The following is a 23907-nucleotide window of genomic DNA, read 5'->3' as shown; positions in this document are numbered from 1 at the left end:
GAGGAGATTGTTAAGGCAGCCAAGGATATAAGGTTTGAAAATGGCTGAAGATGCAAAGAGTGACTTCCATTTATATATTCATCAGCTCAGGAATTAATACAGCTGCCTGGGTTACCTTTTCTCTTAAGAACAAAAAGAGAAAGGAATCCAAACAATGATAACAGAGACAAACCACATGGAAAACAAAAACACACAGATACCCTATAGATAACAAACATTTTATTTATTTCTTAAAGCAACTACAGTAATATAAGTGATTACAGAATTATGAAGCACTGAAAATCCAAAGGAATTAAATGGCCTGGGTTCAAGCACTAATGACCTCACACCTTATCTCTCGGAGAGCCCTCACTCAGAAAAATCACATTATCTGAAAAGAAATCAAAAAATTAATCTTGAGGATTGTTTTGCCCTGTTGCAAGCCTTCACATCCACAAAGACCACCTGTTTGTGTTCAAATAAGCTGCATATTTCAGAACAGAACAGTTAATGCTACAAAAGAGGGTCCAATACAGGGTTCTCCCTCTATGCCCCTGAAAGCTGACAAATTAATGTAGTCACATGAAACAAGTGTGCTAAAGCTGATGAAAAGGAGCAGTCAAAGACACTAGACACGTTTTAAAATAACGGTTTGATTCTTTGATTATAATCTGTATTAGATACAGCTTATTTCCTTTTTCAGTCTGCACAACCATGTCAACAGCCTATGGGAAGCTCCTATTTCATCAAGCCTCAGGAATTTCGAAAGCATCTTGAGATGGGGCCTCTTGAACACAAGGAAACCATTAGGATAATACTAATTAAAAGAAGATACTTTCTTCTCCCCTCCACCAATTTATAAACAGCAACTTACACCACTGCTAGCTGAACTGTTCATGTGAAAGTTTGATTGCTGTTGTTTTAAAGAGGCTGCAGAAACATCCAGAGCTATGGTTGTTCTTTTCCCTTTCTTTTTCCTTCCTTTTCCTCTGTCCTAGCTTTTTTAGACATACTTGTGTAATAGAAATGTTTGCTTTACTACCCAAATAATTTACCCCTCCCTCAAAAGCCACAAGGTAGCAGCTCTACCCACAATAAAGATGTAGGATGCTCATGCTATTTAAATGTTCAAGGAAAGAGTTTTTTCTAGTTCTCTTCTTCCTTGTGTCTATCCAAGGCACAAGTGTACTCCTTACCCATCCTGTGCTCTTCTTATCACTACTGGCTACCAGAACAAGGTGTTTCTAAATTCTCCACCAAGTTATCTGCACATAAAACAATCTTCCACAGAGGTCCTTAAAGCTGGTGAAGTCTCCAGTCTTTAACAGGAAGAAAAAATTCCAGCAAACAGAGACAAAGCTACCAAACAAACTGCTTAGAAAAGGAATCTGCCTGACCTGTAGTACTACATACCAGTGTTCTTAAAACAGTGTCTGCCTCCTGCACCAACTGGTTTGTGTGAGCAAAGGATGCAAAGTTTGCAACTGTATTTGCAACTCTGTGTCTCCACAAGCAGTGCTGGAGGAAGTCTACTGGTACAGACTATTTATTCTCTCAAAATCCCTGAGTGTGGATACCGAGGATGGAGACAAACCAAGCTCTATTTCAGAGGCCCTCCACTCCCTCTCCATTTTAAAAGGGCAAGGGGAACCTTGATGTGTCGCTCCTTACCTGCTATAATTGTTGTGGCCTGTCGCCTCACATTGTTTTTATCTGTATATTCACCATAGTCTATCTTCCCTTCAACATAAATTCGAGAACTGAAAAAAACAATTTAGTTCTGGTCAGAGAACTGTGCTGCTGTTTTCCACTCTATATCTAGAATCACAGAATGGTTTGGTCCTTAAGGTCCCTTCCAACCCATCTAGTTCCAAACCCCCTGCCATGGGCTGGGACACCTTCCACTAGACCAGGCTGCTCAAAGCCCAATCCAACCTGGCTTTGAACACTTGCAGTGATGGGGCATCCGCAACTTCTCTGGGCAACCTGTTCCAGTGCCTCACCACCCTGACAGTAAAGAATTTCATCTATAAATCTAATGCAAATTTCCCCTCTAAGTTTGAATTCATTACTCCTTGTCCTTTTCATCACTATTCCTGATGAAAAGGTTGAATGCAGAATCTAAGTACACAGGCATTTGTAGCAGTTGTTTGTAGCAGGTCTGCTGACATTTTATGGCACCTCTATCTTATCATAGCTCCTGGTCACCATAATTATTACATTAATCAATTATTAAGACATTAAATCCTCAGCCACATTTCTTATTCACTTACCCCTTTCTCACATACTGATAGGTAACATCCCTGAGGCCCGGCCTGAAGACAGAGATCCTGTGCCACGTTGTCTTCTGACTGACATCACCTAAGTTACATAAAAATAACTAAGTTGGATGCCAAACTCCTTTTGGTACAAGACTCAGAAATTAGGTTTTATGAGAAGTGACTTGAAAACAGAAGTATACTAGCACTCAATATCCCACTTCATTCCAGAACTCAATGTTCCACTCATCTGTGTCCAAATCAAAGTACTGTGCAGAAGCACAGTTCAAACCAAGAGATCGCTTTTCCTCGAATACAGTGCTCATACTATAATTTCCCCCCACACACACGATCCACATTGAATAGAAGTTAGAGAACACAAGACACCTGTAGCTTCAGACTGATGACAGAATCAAAGACAAAATGCATATTTTTTTCTTTTTTTTTTTCCTCTCCTCCTCTCTTGAAATACAAACAAGAGGAGAGGACCCACTACACCTCTGACAAACCCCAACAGTGACAAACTGCCAACTCAACACTCTCTTCTCCAGAGGAAGGCTGACAGGCAGATCTCTCTTCACGCTGCTGGGGATCAGTAAGAGACACACAAATGCACCAGCATCTCTACTGACCCCAGAGGAACTTTCCTGCACCCAAGAGGTTTACACAGCAGCACAAGGACAAAGCATGGTGCTGCTGAACATGCAAACATGAGCTCAGAACACAGCAAAAGCAGGTTGCTCGCTGCAGACTCACCTCCCTGTCCTAGTTCACTATCCCCTGTCCGCCACATCTCATTGGTTGCAAGAGAAAATATGGTAACAGGATTTTTTCCTTCCACTTGCCTCATGATAGGGTCCTGTCCAACCCGACCCAGTAACTGGACACGATTCATGGCTGAAACAAGAGAGAATAAACACATGTACAGGTGAACTATGATGCTTCTAATCATGCAAGCCACAAACCAGCAGTTTTTGTGAAGGGCCAGAACCACAACTTTCTGCACCTCCTAATCACTTTTCAAGCTCTTGTGACTTTTGCCTTATTCAGGCCCCCAGCAGATGGTTGACTGTGCCTGTACTGTCATTATCACTAAACAACTCAGCCAAATGTTCCTTTGTCATCTTTTTCCACAGACATATCCATATGTCACAAGACTATCTTGCATTTACTTGACTGGACTTTTATTTTTTTCATTATGATAAAACCATAGCATTGCATTGTTTTTTTCCTTAAAACAGTACCTTTAAAACAATACAGTTGCATTATTATACTCCATCCTCTGAATTAGAGGGTGACTAGTTTTGACACAGGTACCAGGCCTAGGCAGACACAGTTTATCCCTCCTCCATGTTCAAGGACAGTTGGAGGTCAGGGGAGCATCATCCTTGCAAAAGCATGTGAACTGAAGAGTGAAGTCTGAAGTGTACACCTGGAGGAAATCATAGTGGGGTGGCAGCACCCAAACAAGTCCCCCAGGCACAGAGGAATCTGGGAAACAAGCACACCTAAAGCAGGTGTTAGAAATTATGACAACAGCAGGCCCAATTCACTGCCATTAATAAAGTACAACCACCTGCTTTTTATAGGTGGTACTCTATATCAAGGCTTTTCTCTTGTCCCCTCTAAAGTGCTGCTTGACTTGACAAAGACCAGATAGGAAGCTACAGGTCCAGAGAAGAGCAACAAGGCTGGTGAAGGGACTCGAGCACAAGTCCTATGAGAAGAGGCTGAGGGAGCTGGGGCTGTTCAGCCTGGAGAAGAGGAGGCTCAGGGGAGACCTCATCACTCTACAACTCCCTGACAAGAAGTTGTAGCCAGGTGGGGGTTGGTCTCTTCTCCCAGGCAGCTATCAGTAAGACAAGAGGGCATGGTCTTAAACTCAGCCAAGGGAGGTTTAGGTTAGATATTAGGAAGAAATTCTTTACAGAGAGGGTAATCAGGCATTGGAATGGGCTGCCCAGGGAAGTGGTGGATTCACTGTCCCTGGAGGTTTTTAAGATGAGACTGGATGTGGCACTTAGTGCCATGGTCTAGTAACCATGGTGGTAGTGGATCAAGGGTTGGACTTGATGATGTCAGAGGTCCCTTCCAACCCGGCTGATTCTACAATTCTCTGATACTCAAGAGCCTGTGTGTTTGAAACAGCACATCTTGGTTACTACACTGAGGAGCTACTATACCTACCTGTTTCTCTCCCGCCATATTTCAGACCTCCTAAAAACTGAGATAAACACAACAAGTAACAGTAAGTTGCATCTCAGGAGCTACTTACATCTTTCCAGTACCAATGGGGCAACTGTATCAGAGTCATGTCTCACAAACTGGCGAAACACCTGAAGGAACACACATGTTAGTTTCCAGGACACAAAGTATGAACAGCATTCAGAAGCCTTGATGACTCATTTTCTGAACACTTATGGAAGTTCTGCAAGTATGTTCTTTTCCCTGTAACTAAGGGGAGGGGACTGAGAAAAGAAATCAATTCAACTAAATGAAGCCAGTGGGATTATTCAAAGAATATCTGGTTAAAGCAGCGTTAAAAAGCTGCCTAGGAGAAAGGGTGGTCCACAGGTACATCTCCAGCAATTATTTTTGGGACCTGCAGTAACTACTGTTATTCTGTAATATATAAATAGGAGGAGAGAGGTTTGAAGTACAGTGGTTGTTCAGTTGTTTTGGCTTTGGTTTTCAGAAACAAAAACAGTTTTGATAGTTGCATCAACCTTCTGCTTTACTTCAGAGATTAAACAAGACATGCCCAAATGTACATCCATCCGCTGCCATAAGCGGTAGGATCCACTGACAACCCCTGTTCCTGAGCAGACAGCAAATCAAGGACACAAAAACCCCAGTGCCATAAATAAGCACAAGTGGGGAAAAAAGTAAAGGAACTGCCTTGATGCCAGCAAATATTCCATCCTAGAAGAAAGGAGGGAATAAGAAAAGCCCAGAAACACTCCTGCAAGAGGCCCATGTGCAGGAACTGGAAAAAAAGCTCATTTCCTGTAACATGTGAACAGAGGAGCTAAACCAGAGGAAACGCAATCTGCAGAACAAAAGCTCTCTGGTGCATCTGTGTGCCTCACTAACATACACGCAAGTCATCTCAGACTCATTCCACGCAAAAGCCAGATCTTTCAACACACCATCTTCCCAGTAGCTCAGTAACTAAGGCCCGGCATTTGCATCCCTGAAATACGAGCGCAAACAAGAACATCTTCACGGGCTGCAGCCCCGGCCAGGTTGGGCGAGCGGCCCCGGGGCTATTCCCGCCTCTGCCCTTCCCGGGCTGTTGCCGTGCCCGGAGAGTCATTGCCAGACAGACGAGAGCGGCAGGAGCTGCTTCTTCTCGTCCTCCCGCCGCCCTTCCCGCCGCCCCGAGCACACGGCACCCGAGTGCCTGCCCGGGGGGGCCTCCCCACGCCCCGCCCGGCCGTACCTGCCACGCCGGCCGCCGCCACATGCCTTCTCCGCCGAGCCTGCGGAGGGAAAAGCAGGGCTGAAGCAGCGCCCGAGGGAGCCCCAGCCCGGCCCGTTCCCGCCGCCCGACCCCGCGCCCTCCGCACCTCTCCCGCCGCCGCCGCGCCGCGCCCGGAACAGGAAAGGGACCGACGGGAGGTTCCGGGCGGAAACCCGCCCCATCCCGGGGGGGCACGGGCTGGAGAGCCCACGGGCAGCGACTGCCACGGCCACCCGCCTCGCCCCCCGGCCCACGGGGGACCGGGAGCTCTCGGGTGGCGGGGAAGGAGGAAAAAAAAAAAGAAGTCACTCCGTCATCGGTCAAAAAATAAGATAAAATGTTTATTCGCACTTTTCAGTTCTGAAAATATAGGATCTAACAGTTAAAAGCCAGCATCATAAAACAAACTTCAGTAAAAACTGGAAATACGCGAGTTACCAAGTTTACACTCTCCCTCGTAACAGTGCAGCGCGCTCTGTCCAACCAGGACACGGCCGACCAGGACCCACAAATATACATTTACAGGGGAGGGGGAGGGTGGTGTAGTGTGAGGTCTAATACATACGAAATACATACCACAATTTACATGGGCAACTCCAAAAACCTGGAAAAGCCCTTTCTGATTCCCCTCATCTTTGCTGAAAGGGTGCAGTTTGCAGGCAGGTAGCTGCACCAAGTGTGCGATACTGGAAGAGAAGTGGGTACCAGACCCAGCTACCAGCACACCACAGTCACCTCCCCCACTTGAACAAGGAGTCCTTGCCGATCGACAGAAAGCAAGTCAGGCATCAGGGACTAAGCTTACCCAGCTATAGGAATTTTGTTGCCGAAAGCTAAGGGAAGGAAAGTTTTTCTTCAGCTTCCACTCCTAAACTCAGTGTTTCCTTTTATTCTTTGTCCCCTGTCAGTGAAATGCCACTCCAGTTGCATCCCAAATCCACCAGGACTGCTGTGTAACCAGCCTGTCTCCTGATGTGTAGTTAACACAGCCATAGTCTCTACCTACTCATTCCTAGAAGGGCCCTGCTGTAGATGCTGTCTCCATGTACAGCCACTATTGCCCCTTTAAAGATACACTCAGCCAGAGCATTAAGACCTCAAAATCATCAATAACAGGGCCCAACTAAAGAAAGAGGGAATTAAGGAGAGGAAATCCCATCCTTTCCCTTGTTTGGCAGAGCTACACTTAGTCTATATCAAGACCAATTACACAAGAAATTTAACAGTTAAAAGACTGGGGACAATAACCTTAAATTCCCTGATCCAATGCCTTTAAGCCAGTCATTCTTCCCTCAGCCAACACCTCATCATAACTAAGGAGGTTACAAAAAAAGAACACGACAGGGAGAGATAATATGGGGCATTGGTCTGTGCAGACCCTCAGCTTTCACAGGGCCCTTCAGCAGTCAGAGCTTTTTGGACAGCACAAAAATTCAGTAACCCAGAGTAAAGCTAAATGAGCGACAGCTTTTCCCTCCCACCAGGCGCTTGCTCTTCTGCTTAGAAGAGGTTTCAGACTCTTGCAACTTGGCTTGGTCCTTCATGAGGGTCTGGGCAAGGCGAGCTGCTTTAAGTTCCCTGCAGGGGGGAGATGGAAGGAAGAGGAGAGGAAGAAAACCGGGTCATGCATGAATCCCCACCAGCTACAGAAGCAAGCTATGAACAATCTTGCACAAGAGGGTTACTGTAATACTCCAGCATTGCAGGAGGGGGGCAGCTTTTCACCCAAGATTACTGTAGCTGTCTTTAGAGATTTACCAAAAGAAAACTATGTATCAGGTCAACAACACACTGGCATGAGCGTGAAGAGCCCCTAGCTCAGTTTTTCTCCCATTGTTTCAGAAATTTGTGAATGGCAAAACTTATAAAGGCACACACTTCTTTTCCATTGCGTCTTTCTTCCCTTGCTGTTCTTTCAGAGAATACACTCTTCTGTCTACACAAAAAAACCTACTCTCCAGCTGACTACTGCACTAAGAGGGGTGGTGGGGCAGTTCCTAGGTCCCAGCACCTTAAAACATTATTGCCAACAGCAGTGAGAGGGAACAAGGGGGAAAAGGATGTCTGCCACCACCTGAATATTCCCTTCCTTCTGTGCCAGACCACTATCTCAGTGCATTATCAATTCCTCATCTGCCCCTGGCTGCTTCCTGTATCAATATTTTCCATCACCAGTGGCTGCAGTAAGTGCACAAGTTCACTGTTCTAACTCAGCCAGCTCCTCAGAGCCAGAACTGAAGCAGAGCTGCTTGGGCACTCTAAATCCCTGCTACAGCCTCACCATCCTCCCAGCTCCAGGCACAGGACCCGCCTGGGTATTTCTGCATCTGTGTTCTCCCAGCACTACCACCCTACATTCAAGGCTAGTGACCAGCACTTGTTATGCCCATGCCTTCCCCCCTTCATGCCCAAGCCAGTCTTACCTTTCCAGCATGGCTGTCTTGCATTTCTCCACATTTAGCTCTTCCTGGAGCTGCAGAGCTTTTCCACGTGAAGGACGGAGAACAGCGTGTTTAGTCAGAGCTGTGGCAGAAGGTCTTTCCACTGGGTCAGGATGGATCATGAGCTAGAAGGCAAAGGAGTTGAGTTTAACACTCCTGCCACATGACAACTGCAAAAGCCACTATTCTGTCAGAGACTACTTCCTCACCTTAAGGAGCTCAAGAAAGCTCCGGGGAAGGTTCTGGGGGATCGGTGGGATGTTGCCTTTGCGGATGTGGTGCCACATGGTCCCATTGTGAGGCAGCGGTGCTGCACCAGCTGCCAGAGCTACCGTGAGTGCCAGGGCAAAGATGTCTGCCTTGGGCAGGTTGCAGTATTGCTGCAGAGAGAAGGTGAAAGGTTATAGAAAGGGAACATCTTGCTATACTAAACAAAGGAGGGTTGGGGTCCAAGCTCAAAAAGAAGCAGCCAAGCAAGTATGTTTATGGCACTGGCTTCACCATTCCAGTGAGCTGCTTCCTTCTCTTTAGGACAAAAACATTGTCAGCAGATAGTACTGTAACTAACAGCATGTTGGCTTTCACCCAGCCACAAGAAACTTGCAGTCCACTTTATGATCACTGCAGCAACTCCAGAGGGTGGCCTAACAGATGTGTACCTTCACCACAAGGCAATAAGCCCAACTCAAGGCTGCATCTGATACATTGACCTAGCAGATGGCAAAGCCACTTGCAACACAAACAGATACTGTCACTTAAGTACCTGAGCTGACGAACACATCCAATCTGGTTGTTCAGTACAGATTTCCTTTTTTTCCACTGGCCAGTGACAAGACTGCAGTCAAGTATAAGAGGTGTGTTGTGCCTCTCACCTCTCCCCACTACCCGTTCAGTGTTTGTTGTACAAGGCATCTGTCTGGCTAAATATATGCCTCAGTAATCACATCCAGCAGTTTAATATCAGCTGAGTGTGCAAATAAAATGTCTCCAAACTGATAAGGTTTTGTCTTATTAATTCCTCACAGGCAATAGTTGCAATAATCCAATGATAGTAACTTATAAAGTACTGTAAATATTTACATGATAAGACCCATACTTATACTGTTCATAATAAAGCATTAATTTTGCTGATTTCACAGCCAGACCAGACAGAAGAAAGAGGAGATAAGGTGAGGAACACACTGTACTAATGACTGCACTGCAGTTGATCTCTCCCCACTTGCTCCCCACTGCCCTGCCAGCAGCTGTACCTCTTGCAAAATCTCATTGGCCAAGAACCGTCTGTCTCCTTCCTCCACCTGAGGGTTTGTTATTGATGTCACATGTCCAAGGTCACCTGGGACAAAGAACAAGCAACTGGAATGCAATGAAGAAACTGATGGAGTTCTCCATCAATAAAAGCCTGCATCTTATAGGCACCAGTAAGAGCAACAACGAAATACCAAGTAAAAGAGCAAGCCTGCTCCTACTCAGGAATCTGGGCTTGGAAACAAGTGCATGAGTTTTCTAGGAGCTGTCTCCTTAGAGGAATTAATTCTGGTAGGTAACTGGGGCATTCAGGACTTTGCTATCAGTTTAGTATGCGAGTCTCTTCAGCCAGCAGGACAGAGCACTATCAAGCAGTAATGGGCAGCCCTAATCTTAAACCAGTTGTAAGGTTGGCTAAAACCTACCAATCTTATACACTACACCAGAAGAGAATTCATCTTCACTGTCACTCTCCTGCCCAGCGGGGCCTGCAACTGCCAGCTTGTGACAGATGAAGATATTACCTGCAAGACAGAAAAGTTTAGCAAGTGTGATATCAGTAGTCAGACTGCATCAGCCTGACAACTTTCCAAAAATCCCGCCTGTCACACTAGTTAAGCTTTGCAGCCAGAGAAACTGTGCACATGCTTCCCACCAGTTAGTCTGCTTTCTGCCCAGCTCACATATTCAGCAACACAGCTGGCAGAAGGCAGCTGTATCTTGTGCAGAAAATATCCTAGTGAAATGAACTTCCCCTCCCTCTGCCCTCTAAGTTAAAAGCATGATTTCAGCAGGAAAAAGGAGCTCCACTATAAGAATATTAACTCTGCGACTGGGGGGAGCACTGCCCAGGAGGTGCCCATCCTCAGCTGCGGAAAGGAAACCTTGTTACTATTTTTGCAGGAACTTAATCCCTCAGGGTAGCTCCACATACAAAAGTCAAGTGTTGTGCAACAAGGCAGAAGCAAATAAGGAAGTCCCCGTGTTCATTAGCAGCCCTACTTGCTCCACTGGTATGAAGGTGATTCCCATGAGCCAGGATTATGGAGATCATGAGACAAAAGTAAAATGCTGCCAACTACCAGAAAAGCACTTTTAAAGCAGCAATAGTGACGCAAATAAAATAAATAAATAACCACCACAACAACAAAACCACCAAACAACAAAAACAAACAAACAAAAAAAAACCCACACCCAAAAAACCCACACACAAACCACAAGACATTTACCTTTTAGGGCAAGTCTTCTTTCCTTTGAAGCATTATGAGAGGTCCAATCAGAAGGATCTGTTACAGATCCTACCCCTGAAGGGTCTCTAGGAAGACCTTCCACAAAGAAGTGCACTATACTTACTAGGTTTGATATCCAGGTGCACAAGGCCAGAGTTGTGGATGTATTTTAGCCCCATGGAGACTTGTAACAATATTTCCTTCAGCTCTGCTTCTAGGAAATACTGCCCCAGCTTTGCATTTTCCAACAGCACATCTTGGAGACTCCCACCTAGGTAAAAACAGGCAGTCTGAGACCTCACAAAGGTTTTACAGAGCAGCATGTTTGTAACAGCTTAGTAGAAACTACTGCCTAGAACACTTGCAGGCTTGCAAGGATGCACTGACAAACCCCAACCAGACCAGCTAATACATGCTCTATATATGCTCTAGTGATCAAACCTAGACATCACCATTTAGCTTCAGCCTTTCATTTGCCTCAGAATGTCCTTCCTCCTGCTCACTAAGGACTGAGCAACTGCAGTTCTACCTACAGCACCAGGAGGGCTGGCCTGGTAGTGACACTGATGGTGCTTCAAGTGAACAGTGGAAAAATTAATTACTTCTGCCATGCTTACAAGCAGGAAGCAGGTATATGAATGCTGGAGCAAGGAAATTAAGTTCCTCCTAGCAGATTTTTGACTGAAGAATGTAACATTTGACACAGATACAGAGTTTTGCAGGTCTCCATTGAAGCACTCTGGCTATTTTAGCACTAATAAATACCATGGCTTCTCTCTCCATCAGCCTACTTGTCACCACTTCTCCTTTAGTATCAGATACTCATCCACTAGAACACAAGCAATACATCAATGCTGCAGCAACAAGCACCATATTTCATGGTTCCCTCCACCACATTTGAAAGAATTACTCCAAACAGCTATCACCACTCTTCACTGAGCCCCAGGACTGCAGGTGCAGCTGAAAGATGAGCATTACATATTTGCCTTCAGCTCCCCTGGTAGCCAGATGGGTCCTTTTAAATTTCTCTCAAACAGTGCTGCAGCCAAGGGCAAACTCAAGTAAGAGTGTACCACCCTGCCTGCAGCACCCCATTTACATTTTGCCTCATTATTTGCTCCATTCCTCTGCAGTTGTCAACCCTTTTCTTCTAGTCAAGATGCCTTCCTCTCAAACAGGTAGCCACTCTTCCAATCATTATCCACCTTCATTAAGACAAATTTGTTGCCAAGGTACATGGCCCTTAAGTTATCTGCTCTTGAGTCACTTATATCAGATGTTACCTGGACAGTCCCAGACAGCGCTCTAAGCATCAGCATGGGGAATGCTTCTCCAGGCCAGCCAACACAGAGGAACAGTCTTAAAATCCCAGAAATTAGAGGGTATTCACTGCCTCTAATACACTGGCACCATTCAGAGCTTCATCTAGATCTTATGAGCCCTTACTGGATTCTCCATGGGTATGTAGCCCCGGTGCAGTTCGCTTTGTTGTAAGCCAAAATGTCCCATATTTAAGAGGGCAATTGCATGCATCCTGAGGTCTCAACCTTTGACACTGTCCCAGCTCTTACCATTGCAGTGCTCATTTTGGATAATCATGTGATCATCCTCTGCCCAGGCCGAGTAGTAGCGCACAACATGGGGGTGGTGTCCAAGGACAGCATGAGCATAAACCTCACGCAGTGCCAGCTGCCTAGAGAAGCACACATGGAAAAAGCAGAGGTTACAGAAGTGGCAGAGTCTGCTTGAGAGCCCAGATTGCAGCCTGGCTTGAGAAAGGGGGAACAGAGGTGATCAGGACTTTCTCTTGAGTTTTGACAGACAGACTGGCTCTCACAGCTGCTGAAAAAAACCCTGCCCCTGCTCAAGTGTGCTGAGCAGCTGTCCAAATAAAATAATCACTGAGCAAGTCTTTTGTTGAAGAGGCAAAAGCAGCAGCAACTTCAAAGACTTTGCTTTAACATGCAGGACACCATGAGCTGGTCAATACAGATGTGAGCAATGCTGGCCATAAAGCAGGGCAGGGACTTTCCACAAACAAACTACTTGACAGTTATTACTTTAAAGAAAATGTCTGGATGGACCCAAGGAGTTCAGGTAAGCCACCATCTCACTTTGCAATGCATAGGACTTCTTCCTTCCCTAGACATTTATATCCAATAGTTGTACAGTGCTGGTTTTCCCCACTCTTCTGTTACTTTGAAGTGCAACAGCAGCCAATTTTTGCTCATGCAAAATTTTTGCTCAGATACCTTGAGATCCACACTCCCTCCTTCCCCATCACACCTCTCAAGAACATGCCCATCATTTCAACTGGCAGTTTCTAGCTAGCACACTCACTCATCCGAGGATCCTGCCAGAGGCCTTTTGGAGCGTTTGATGGCATAAACACATCCATCAAGGCGTTTGATGCACTTGTAGACAGAGCCAAATTCCCCCACACCAATTTTTTCTAGTTCCAGGAACTCCTTCTTGTAGCGGGAAACCATATTGCTCTCTTTCAGAGGATATCTCTAAAAGGTCACAAAAACAAAGACAAGTACGAGTTGAAAGATTTAAACGAAGGCTTAAAAAATAATATGTCATGTTTTTAGAGGTGTGTAGCACTTGCTCTCAGACTACCCATGTTGCTCTCTCTCCCATTCTGGATGCTCATCTGGATGCACACAGGCATGTGTGCAGGTGCACTGCCTGTTCTTCTTGAAGTACTACCTTTCACTTAACCATATTGTGTTAACCACCTACCAAAGGCCAAGTTGTGGGGCTGCGTTGTTTGTTTTGTTTTTTATAAAATCATGACTTGCTAGCCGTAGAGGTAGAAACTGCAGCTAAGGAGAATTTTAGTCTAGTTTGGTGTATGTGCCTAAACCTTCTTGGATTACTGCCATCCCATCTCTTCTCTTGGCAGCCCAGACCAGTTTCTAGACCCATAGCTGATTGAGTCAGTCAGGGAAGAACAGCAGGCAACAACAAAATACTGAAGTAACTGGCCTAAAGACAAGGCTTGAGGAGACCTTGTTACCAGATTTGGTAAGTAGAAATCCAGTACCTCTGAATTAGCCAGATCCATGTATTGAATTTGTGTTTAAGTAAGAGTTATTTCCTATTTTGAATACAGGAGAGAAGCTTCGTGGCCTGAATGTTGGCTTCATGCGGCTCCAGCTATGTAAGAGCTGCTTGACTCTGGCAGCTGAGGTTGCCTGCAGCAAGGCCATTCTGCGTCAGTTCAGGCTCTTCAAGTTTGAAGCACCAGCTGTTGACTAATGGCAGATTAGCTGGTCTCTGTGTATTTGTTTGTCTCCCCACTGATTTCTCACCCAGAGACACTTTTCCACAAAGGGTTGAAAGCCTGCAGAACAGTTGGAACATCATTATTGCTACAATAATGGCCACTAGGGAAATAGGAACTGCTGGTACTGCTTGTAGAGTGATGCCTACTGGCAGGGGAGATGAGTAAAGAAAAGATAAGCAGCAGAGCATGAAGTGAACAAGAGACCAGACTAAGTGATTTTTCTCCATGCTCCTGCATCCCTCACAGGGACAGCAGCTCATGTGGCAGAGTGGTTTCCACAGAAACCACTGCTGTGATTATCGTGGTATGTGGTATATGACCTTAAAGAGGAGGGGGTAAGAGTTGGTCCTCACAGCCAGTAAGATGTGGCTCACATGAAACAGCAGCCCTTCACAACGGGTGAAGGCATAAGGCAGCTGTATTTTACACTATCTTAAAAAGCTTGGGAATAAAGATACCTCATAGTACACAATTTTATATCTATATTACATAATCTAATCAGCACTCCAAGCAGAATAATATTTCAGTAAATCACAAGCTACTCAAGGCTTTTTTCTAGGGAAAACAACAATTGTGGCAGCCCTGGATGTTGCCTGGTAGCAGACTGGCTCTGCAGATGTAGTTTTTCCATGGAGACCAGTTTTCCTGCAATACCAGTCTGCTCGGCTAGAGGGTACCGTTATTCTTCTGTAAGCCTAACTCACAACTACAGACTTGCATAAGTCAAGATACTTCCTTCAAGAGGCTGCTCAGGAGAATTGAGATTTTTACCTCATCTAAAAGAAGAAATTTAATTGAGGCTTGGCTTGCTTTCCAAAAGCCAGCTGGATAGGTAGCATCCCTCCAGATAAAACTGGGAAGAAGGAAGAAGACTGTGGGACATGGGTTCCCACACCACTGCCCAACTCTGCCATCACAGCTGGGAGTACATGCTATTTGCAATGTAAAAGCCACTTCCAAAGATGCTCAGTACACCAATTCATAGGAACAGCAATATACCTGCTTTTTTGAACCACAAAGGTACAGTCCCTATTTATGCTAACTCAGTAGTTTAGTAATACAGTTCTCTGTGAGGAACTCAAATTATATTTCCCAGGAAGACCTCCTGACCGAAATCAATGAGTTTTATAGTATTACTTGTCAAAGTTTCAGATTTGCTTTAGTACAACTTTCTTTTAGAGATAGGAATCACTCCCAAGTTTGTCATCTCAAACAAATGTTAACAAAACATTCACCTTGGAATGATTCTGACATAAGTATTCATCCTCTGGCATGATGTCAAGATTTATACTCCAATAACAGAATAAATTTTAAACACCAAGTCTTTGCTAGCATCATATCTGCTCTGCAGGAGGGAAATACACAGACACTCACCTGTGGAGGTAGCTCCTGTTTAATCTGGCTTCTTGGACGAGGATCCTTCCTACAACAGAAGTTTAGGAAAGTCTGGTGTTATCATTTCAGTGAAGCAATGCAACTGAGATTTAAAATGAAAACATCCTTCAAAAGAACCTCCAACTTTGCTTCACAGCTTAAAATGTATTTTATAGAGTTAACACACAAGTTTTCAGTCAAGGCCTTAAAGACTGTAGTCCTAGGTTAGAAAATCTTTGTTTCCATTTAGAAAGCCTCCACAAAGCAAATTCAGTGCTGCCCACACGACAGCGGCATTGCCCAGAGGGATCATTCTCCTGGCCATCCTATTACTGGTGAACCTACAGTCATAGGTTCAGCTGAGGTCAGCTGTTGATCCTCCACTTACATTCCTGAACAAAGGAAGTGATTGATTTTTATTTATATTTTCATTACCTTTACATGTCTAGTAATGTTTGCTCTGCACCAATGAATACTACAGAAGCGAATGATTCACTCTTAGCAAATAAGTGCAGATACTGAATGTCTCCATTACTTATCTCCTTCAAACAGTCTGCTTCCAATCTGCTGTTTAAGATGAGCTCACTTACAGCTCTTCTCTGGTCTTCCTCTTGCCATTAGAAAGAAAGAGCATTTGTCGATACGACTCTGGTGTAAAGGGATTAATGTTGACAAGAGAAGCTTGGGTAGAGTCATCTGAGTCAGCACCAGGAGCGTATCTTGGGTGTCGATAGCCTTTGGCTGGCACCTTTGTCCCAGATGAAGGAAAAGCTGTCTTTGATAACAGGCTCTGTATTGAGAGAGGAAAAAGAAGTGGAAAATAAACAGCAAAATGTTTTTGTGTCTGCTATGTCAGAATAAAATTTCTGTTTTCCTCAGAGAACTCAGCTCCCTTCCTTGGGACCACTGACTCCTAAATCCCTATGTCCCTAGTTTAGTCCTGATGGTTTTCTTCTTCCACAAAGTATTTCATTCTTTGTTAGTCCTTTTCAGATTCTATTCCCTGCTCACTTGGGTGAGGCCTGTGGAGCCATTTTGGCAAGCACAGTCCTCGAGAGGTGCCAGCTTCTCCTCTTTCTCAGCTACAGAAACATAGAAAATGCATTGTATGTTACATTAACATGGAAGACCTAGTTCTGTCAGGCGTGGACTGTTGCATCAGTTTGGTCAGAACAGGTTTGTCAGGAGATGAGCTGGAACACCACCCAAGTTTCCTCGTGTTTCTCCAACAATAAGCAGTATTAGGATAGGGTAAGTTGGTAGAAATATTTTTTGTATGGCCACTGGCAAAGCAACCAAACCCCATTTCTCCTCATGAATAAAAACCAGAGTTTCAGAAATTTAAGTTCAAAAGAAGTCTCTGGATATTCTATACTTCAGCTTCCCACAGAAGACAGACCATTGGGTTTCACCTACTATTCCAAAACCTTCAGAGAAGCACACCACTCTTGAGTTGGAGACATAAAAATCTACTCAGTCTGATTCAACCTCTTCAGTAACCATCAGCTTTTTAAAAACATAAGTTTGGTTTTGACTTGTTTCAGGTTCAAGAAAACAATATTAGCTCTAGAGGGTTTTTAAGATACTGCTTTCCTCTAGTTTTAAAAGCCCTTCAAGAACCCAGAACTCTCCCTGTTGATGATGAAGGTACTCCTATATCTTTCCAATCCAGCAGTGGTCTCACTATTATTATCCCAGAGCCACATCTTCACTCACACCTAGAGTTGCTCTTTTCTCTCAACAGAAGGTTTTGAAGATAAAAAAACTAAAGCTGCATACAATATCCTACATCCACCTAACTGGTGTTGCACTAATGAATATAGCTACTTCTGGAACATTCCTTTATTTCTATATTGTGCTTAAAAATTTGGCTCCTGGTTTACTGTGACCCTGAAAATGACTCTTGATCTCTTTTTCAAGCTCTGCATCTCATTGCTTCTGAATGGGAAAATCCTGCTTATGGATGTATTAAAAGCAGTATATATCCAAGCCCAATTTACTCAGCAGCCTAGAAGCTGTGTAGGATTGTGGCTATATTCTAGTCTAACCACAAGCCAAGGAAGGGATCTCAAATACCATTCCAGTCTGTTGATGTGTGCACGTATGCAATTCCTGTCTGCTCTACAGGGGCTTTATTTTTATTTCACAATCCAGTAGACTTGTCTCCCTGTAACATCATCTGAGAGTAGCTGCTGCCATGCAGTGTAGGGCAGCTACCATAACCAGCTCTAGCAATCTGTTCCAGGATTGAGCAAACCTACAAAATGCAATCATCTGCTTCCTGCCATGCATCCCAGCTGGGGCTCTGGTGCTCATCTGTCTGCAGTTAGATGTGGCTCTGCTCTCTTACCCTTTCTATAACCTTCAGATGTTCCAAAAATCAATGCTCCCAGCCTTGTTGATAAGATTTGGGCCCTTTAGAGCCCACCTTTTGCAGCATGCTTGGAAACCAAGACCTTTCTCCCAGATGACAGCAAAGGAAAAGAAATTGTTGATTTTTTGCAATTGCTGCTCATGAGCTACAAGGTGACAAACTACAAAGCAGCGTGTCTTGAAGCATCGAGCCAACATATTAGCTACACAAGAGCACACAAAGCACCCTTCCACTACCAGCAGCCCATCTTGTCTGGAAAAGATTCTAGACCCCTGTTATGGTTTAACTCCAGCCAGCAACTAAGCCCTTTGCTCCCAACCCCACCCCTTCCCCCAGTAGGATGGGGAGAAGTAGGTAAAACCTGTGGATTGAGAAAAGAACAGTTTAATGATTAAAATATAATAATTATTATCAATGCAATGAAAAGAGGCAACAAAAAGAGACAAATAAAACCCAAGACAGAGAAGTGATGCACAATACTTGCTCACCATCCACTGACCGATGCCCAGCCCATCCCTGAGCACTGATCGGCCCCTCCTGGCTAATTCCCCCCTGTTTATACATTGAGCACAATATTCTGTGGTAAGAAATATCCTTTGGCTAGTTCCTGGCAGCTGTCCCGGCTATGCTCCCACACAGCTCTTGTACTTCTGCTCACTGGCAGAGCATGGGAAATTGAAAGGTCCTTGACTTTGGGTAAGCACTACTTAGCAACAACTACAACATCAGTGTGTTAGCAACACTGTTCTCACACTAAATCAAAAAAACACAGTACAGCACTAGCTACTAGAGAGAAAATTAACTCCAGCCAAAACCAGGACAACCTCTCACATATGTTGAGATTTAGGGAGATTTTTTTATAAAAGGTCACTGCAGGAAATTCTTGGAGCGATGCCATTTAGAGCTGCTCCTTCCCTTAGGAGTGGCAGGCCAATCCTCAGCAAATATTGCCACACAGTTGATCATATATGGCCAGAGGATCATTCTTTTATCCACATAATCAGGTTTCTAGAGGAGGATGGAAGTCAAATCCTAGCTCAGAAGTATTAAAAGGACTGATAGGCTGTGTATCACCTGAGCAAAGGAACAACCAGTCCATCAGTAGAGCAGGAATATTGAGAGAGGGACCAAGAGCTACACTTCATTGCCAGTTTTGATGGCAAGGACCCAGTGCACGCACCAGAAATTACCTAGGAACAGAGAAGCTGGTGCCAAGTCTCCATCTGTGATTACAGAAGACAAAAAATGAGTTGTATTATATTCTATGCAAGAAGTTTCACAGAAAATAGAGTCAGGGATCATTCTCTCAAGAAACTAGCTCTGTAGATAAGTGATCCGGTCTTGCCGCATAAAGTATACCCAGCGACAGCACTTCCAACTTTTAAGGGAAAACCCACTTGCATCCAAAAATGTGCTGAACAGAGCAGTAAGGGTAGCTGCCTATCTCCAAGCTCCCCCTGGAATGATGAGCTTCCTGAAGGGAGATGCATTTATCTCCTACAGAGATGCTACAGACATCCACTTCCTTAAGCAGAGTGTCAAGTGCACATGGGAAGCCAAAGCATATGGTTGCTTCAGGTTTTCTAACTCAGACTGACTCAATACCAGCTAATTGGTTTTAACAACATCTTTAAAAGAGTCAAGACAATTGCTCCCACACACAGGTTTCTACTCACACCCATAGAATAGCCCTTCCTTAGCTCGTGGTCCAGGTTTCTAAGGGAAGAGTACAAGCTATCAACAGTAACATTAAAAAAAGCTTTCCACAGAGCTGGAAACAGATCCCCTCACCACCCACACAGTGATGCCACAGCAACACCAGAGACCTTGCCTGCTCAGGCAGAGCGTTGATACATGCCATTACCTTGGGAGTGTGGGGGGTGTCACACAGCTGCAGCTTTTTCCAGGTGATGTGCAGTGGTGTCTCGGCACTGCCCCAGGTCTTATTCACGGCTGGGGAAGCCTTCAAGGTGGGACTCACCCAGGCTTTTGTCCTGCTCAGGAAAATCTCACTAAACTTTCTCTGAGGGGGGGTTGCTGGCAGAGGACTGCTCTCTTGCCACTTCTGGAACTCAGACCTCCTGGGAGGGCTCAAGCTTAGGGAGTCCTCCTCATTTACGCTTCTGTCTTCACTCTCTTCACCACAACTGGAAAAATCCAGCCGCTGAATGAATTCATCACTGTTGTCCCAGTCACCCATGTCACCACATGAAACAGAACAGGTATAGCTGATACTGGCCTGTTTTGTTAGAGGGAGAAGGTCAGAGGGAGAGGAAGACAGCATTATTTACACAGATTAACTGTCTTCCTTGCTTCATCAAGGACATCAGTTCTGCTGACTGCACTCCCCCACCCCAATCCCACAGACGCCTTAATCACTCATAGGTGTCATTAGACAGCCTTGGTTAATGAAGAGTACCCCAGAATTACTAAGTACAAATCCATTCAGCTACTGCTCACGTAACAACAGATTTTGCCTTTTGTCTTATTGATGCAAGTCAGATACAACTCAGAAGCCACTACCTTTGCCAGTAAGGCTCCAAGAGAACTCCTCCCTCCACCAATACTTCATTCACTGTTCTCATCACATAGAGAAACAAAGCTATCCCATTCTAAAGAACAACACGCACCAATCCTCCCCTCACCCTTTTCTACCTTAAATTTCTCAACCAGAGAAAAAGAACCCATGGTACATACAGCTGTAAAAGCAGAGGGTGCCCCGAGGAGTTACCAGATACCCCACAGAGAACCCTTCTCCTCCTCTGGAACATTTATAACCACCCCAAACACCTGAGCCAATGCTAACGGGAAACATCTGGAGCTTGGCAGCACCTGCTGGTGGATGAGGGGTTTTGCTGTGGATGTGGGTTTGCTGTGCCTGCAACCAACTCTGCAGGGAGCCAGGGCTCCCTCTGAGTCTAAGTCATCTCCTTGCTTCTGCACACTCTTCCCTTCTCCAGCTCCCTGAGGCCTGGGAGGGGGATGATGTTTGCTGATGTTTGATTATCGTCTGCTCCACGATAATCCCATCAGAGATCCAGTCTTTGTGGGCTTTACTTGTTTAAGTTATTAGTCTTTTGATGATGGGGCACTGCACTTCCTTCTTTTAGGTCTGAATTTCACTTCCTGCATTTAGATGTGTGTTAATTTGGGCAAGAGTTGCAGTCTGCAAGGAGGGGTCAGTAATTTATAATGTAGAAATTTATAGCTGTATAATTTATAAGACTTCAGGAGAGAGTTAGGAGCCATACACAGGTCTTTGTATGGGTTCCCATCTGAGGTTTCAAGGGAGAGGAGGGAGAAGCTGGCTGTGTTGGTGAAGGCAGCCCTTCAGGTAGGGCCACTCAGTGGGAGCAGGTCAATGTCTCCTCCTATTGCACTTCTCTCTAAAAACCAGAGATCTTTCATGTCTTTGTGAGCCTGAGCTTCAAAGGGGGACTAGAGGGAGTTTTAACTAACTGGGAATGAGGTTACAGCAGCCTTTTTTTTTAGCATCCAGGAGAACTGCTAGAGGGACATGCAGAAATTGGAAGTGGCTGCAGCCCAGACAAGATGAGGGTTTGTCAGAACCAGCACCTGCTTTCCTATGCACACATCAAGGAAAATTCCCAGCAGAACATAAAGGGACATAATGACCTGAGGTCTCTCAGCTCTCCTAACCCACTCTTTGAATGAAAAGTATGGTCATATGGGTCTCTGAAATTGCCTGTTAAGACTGTGATGAACAATTCATTTGATACAGGCCCCCAAAACGGTACCAGGAGGACATGCCAAGAACTCAGCACTGGTCGCAACTGGCTCAGAGAGCCAGTATTTCTTGTATTCCTAGTATTTCTTGCAGGCACAGAGCCTGCTGCTGCTGTGCAGCCTCTGAGCCTGAAATGCAGCTGCTGTGTCTCCCTGTGCCTTACCCTGAGTGAGGTCCAAAAACCTGGGAGTGCCAGCACTGGCTGCTTTTTGCTATGACAAGCTGTCCCTGCAGCATCTGGCCAGCTGAGATCCAGGACCACTTTAGTACTGCTGTGAGCTGACTGTGCTAATGAGCTGTTCGGTACTTGGAGTGTTGGGTTGGAATGTGTTATTTAAAATCTGAAGAAATAATGTTTTTAGTCCTCATAACTACATGTTCATTAATAACCCAGCAATGAAACTCCTTCAGACCACGGTTTTCAATCCCACCTGAAAAAAAATTTTTCTTTCTTGTTTCCCTTGGGATTTATAGGCAACATCCATTTTTCTAAGGAGGGATGTGATACATAAAGGAGAAAAGTTGCTGTTTAAAGAAGGCCCAACTTGTTCACCTTGCATCTTCAAAATAAAAGCCACCACATTTTCATTTCATATGTTTTCTGGAGGACTTCCCAAAGATCTGATGACAATTTTTTTAGCCCTCAGTTCAAGTGAAAAGGTATTTATTTTGTTTTTTCTTCTAAAAGGGTAATATTATCCCCTGCCCTGATCTTTTCAATTTTGGTGAAATAATAAAGTAGAAAATGTGGCCTTTGTTTTTTGCATGTGCCCAGCAAACAGTGTGCCCTCAGCAGGCCCAGATTGCTGGCCAAGGCAGTATCAATAGCTGTGGTGCCTCCAGGTCTCTTGTCCCATAGGGTTTTTTCACCAAAAGCTGAGAGCTCAGAGCTTGATGACATTTCAAAAATCTCGGGGCCAGCACTGGCAGCCTCTGCTCCCTGTCACTGGCTGCTCTTCCCACTGCATCCCCTCCCTCAAGCTGGGACAACACTGGTGTGACTGCACTGCAAAGGGGACCAGGAACAGCTCTGTATCACGAACAGCTCGCGTGGATCATGGAGGAATTCTTATTTGGTATTTGTTTCCTGCCTGGATCACTGGGGACTGACATTTATGGGCATGAAGGAGAAGAGAGAAATGAGCTGTCACTTTAGTATCACCAACATGCAAAAATATATTTATCCAAATGAAGCTTGGCACTGTCTGTATGGTTAAAGCAAAGCATGTAGCCAAGTATTTGCAAAATCTGGCTTTTCTTTATACAGTAACAAAATATTGTGCAGGGTTTGTTTTTTTTTTTTCCTTTACCAGTCACCTTCTATGAAAAACTCCATCTGCTAAACACCACCTACTCTGGTCTATAGCTCTGCACAGTAAACTTGTGCATTGACTTTGTGAAACAAAATGCCCACTCAGTGTTGAAGCTGGATGAAATGAAGCTCACAGCAAATGGATGCTAATGATACCAAAAAAAAAAGAGGAAAAAACCAAATCCCACTGCAGAGGAAACTGGATGATGGGTTTCTTAATGGCGTATTGAACACTCAGAGCTGCTCAACAGGAAAAAAGTTTGACAACTAAGGCTTTTATTACAATATCTTCCTTTTAATTGCGGCCTGCTTAATTGGGTAATTGAATTAATCAGGAAGACCTAGGGAACCAAATTAAACCTAATGACACATAATGACATTGGTGGTAGCATAACGAGGACGGTAATTACAAAAAGTTGGCTGCCTGTGGATGCCTTGGTCATGCTTGTGTCTCCATCTTTCAACCTCGAGCTGATTGTGCCTGTTCCTCCTAAAAATGTTTCACATCCTTCTGTACCACGTTTGTGTATAGATATACATATCATATATATATATGACAGATATACATATCAATATATACTGGATTAGTATCCCTGACTCCTTCAGATTTAGGGCTTGCAGGAGTTTGGGTGTGTGTGAGCCTGCCCCGTTCCTGGCCCTGAGGCTGCTCTGCCCAACTCCCTTGGCTCCCCCGGTAGGATGGTCCGGACAGGGTCCCCCCGGAGCCTTCCTGCTCTGAGGACACCGCCTGGGGGGACAGAAGGTGGGCACTGGGAGGAAGTGAAGCACAGGGAGGCGACCTGCCGCCAGTCCTCCCGCGCTCCTCTGGGAGCTGCCACCTGGGAGCAGAGCTGGGATTTCCGCCGGGATCTCCCCGGGAAGCTCCGCCCTGGAGAGCCGCGCCTCAGGCCCCGCCCCCTGGTCCAAGCCCCGCCCATCTCTCCCGCCCATCAGTTACGTCCCGCCCATCGGGGCGTGGCCAGCCGCGGTCCCGCCCCCCGCCGGTGCGGCGCGGGGGGTGCGGCTCGGTTTGGCGCGGCCCGGCTCGGCTCAGCTGGGTTCGGCTCAGCTTGACTCCGCTCGCTTCATCTCGGCTCACCTGGGCTCTGCTCGGCTCCACTCGGCTCATCTCGGCTTAGCCCGGCTCGGCCCGGCTCGGCTCCACTCGGTTCATCTCGGCTCGGCTCGG

General features: G+C 45.3%; 1 protein-coding gene across 3 annotated transcripts; it reads right to left on the bottom strand.

Moving 5' to 3' along the window:
- Positions 1 to 202: 202 nt before the first annotated feature.
- LOC113966193 (single-stranded DNA-binding protein, mitochondrial-like) lies at positions 203 to 23899 on the bottom strand. Of its 3 annotated transcripts, XM_027680563.1 has the most exons (17): positions 23818 to 23862; positions 19523 to 19897; positions 15875 to 16074; positions 15285 to 15333; positions 12959 to 13131; positions 12190 to 12311; positions 10743 to 10889; positions 9815 to 9913; positions 9392 to 9477; positions 8351 to 8521; positions 8124 to 8266; positions 5680 to 5719; positions 4513 to 4573; positions 2994 to 3134; positions 2253 to 2340; positions 1651 to 1739; positions 203 to 370 (listed from the first exon to the last, which is right to left on the bottom strand). In XM_027680563.1, exons 1-17 carry the CDS (start codon positions 23845 to 23847, stop codon positions 324 to 326), a joined length of 2061 nt encoding a protein of 686 aa, XP_027536364.1. In that variant the 5' UTR covers positions 23848 to 23862; the 3' UTR covers positions 203 to 323. The 3 variants fall into 3 exon arrangements, with proteins under 3 accessions (XP_027536364.1, XP_027536366.1, XP_027536365.1); XM_027680564.1 differs by lacking the exons at positions 203 to 370; positions 1651 to 1739; positions 2253 to 2340; ... (1 more) ...; positions 4513 to 4573; positions 5680 to 5719 and adding an exon at positions 6017 to 7278 and having other exon boundaries at positions 23818 to 23899; XM_027680565.1 differs by lacking the exons at positions 8124 to 8266; positions 8351 to 8521; positions 9392 to 9477; ... (6 more) ...; positions 19523 to 19897; positions 23818 to 23862 and adding an exon at positions 5807 to 5823.
- Positions 23900 to 23907: the final 8 nt, after the last annotated feature.

The sequence above is a fragment of the Neopelma chrysocephalum genome, unplaced genomic scaffold (genome assembly GCF_003984885.1).
Source record: "Neopelma chrysocephalum unplaced genomic scaffold, ASM398488v2 Primary Assembly neopelma1_59, whole genome shotgun sequence".
In the NCBI taxonomy this organism is placed as follows: domain Eukaryota; kingdom Metazoa; phylum Chordata; class Aves; order Passeriformes; family Pipridae; genus Neopelma; species Neopelma chrysocephalum.
The sequence above is the reverse complement of the archived record's forward strand: the minus strand, read 5'-3'. Positions and strand labels throughout refer to the sequence as shown.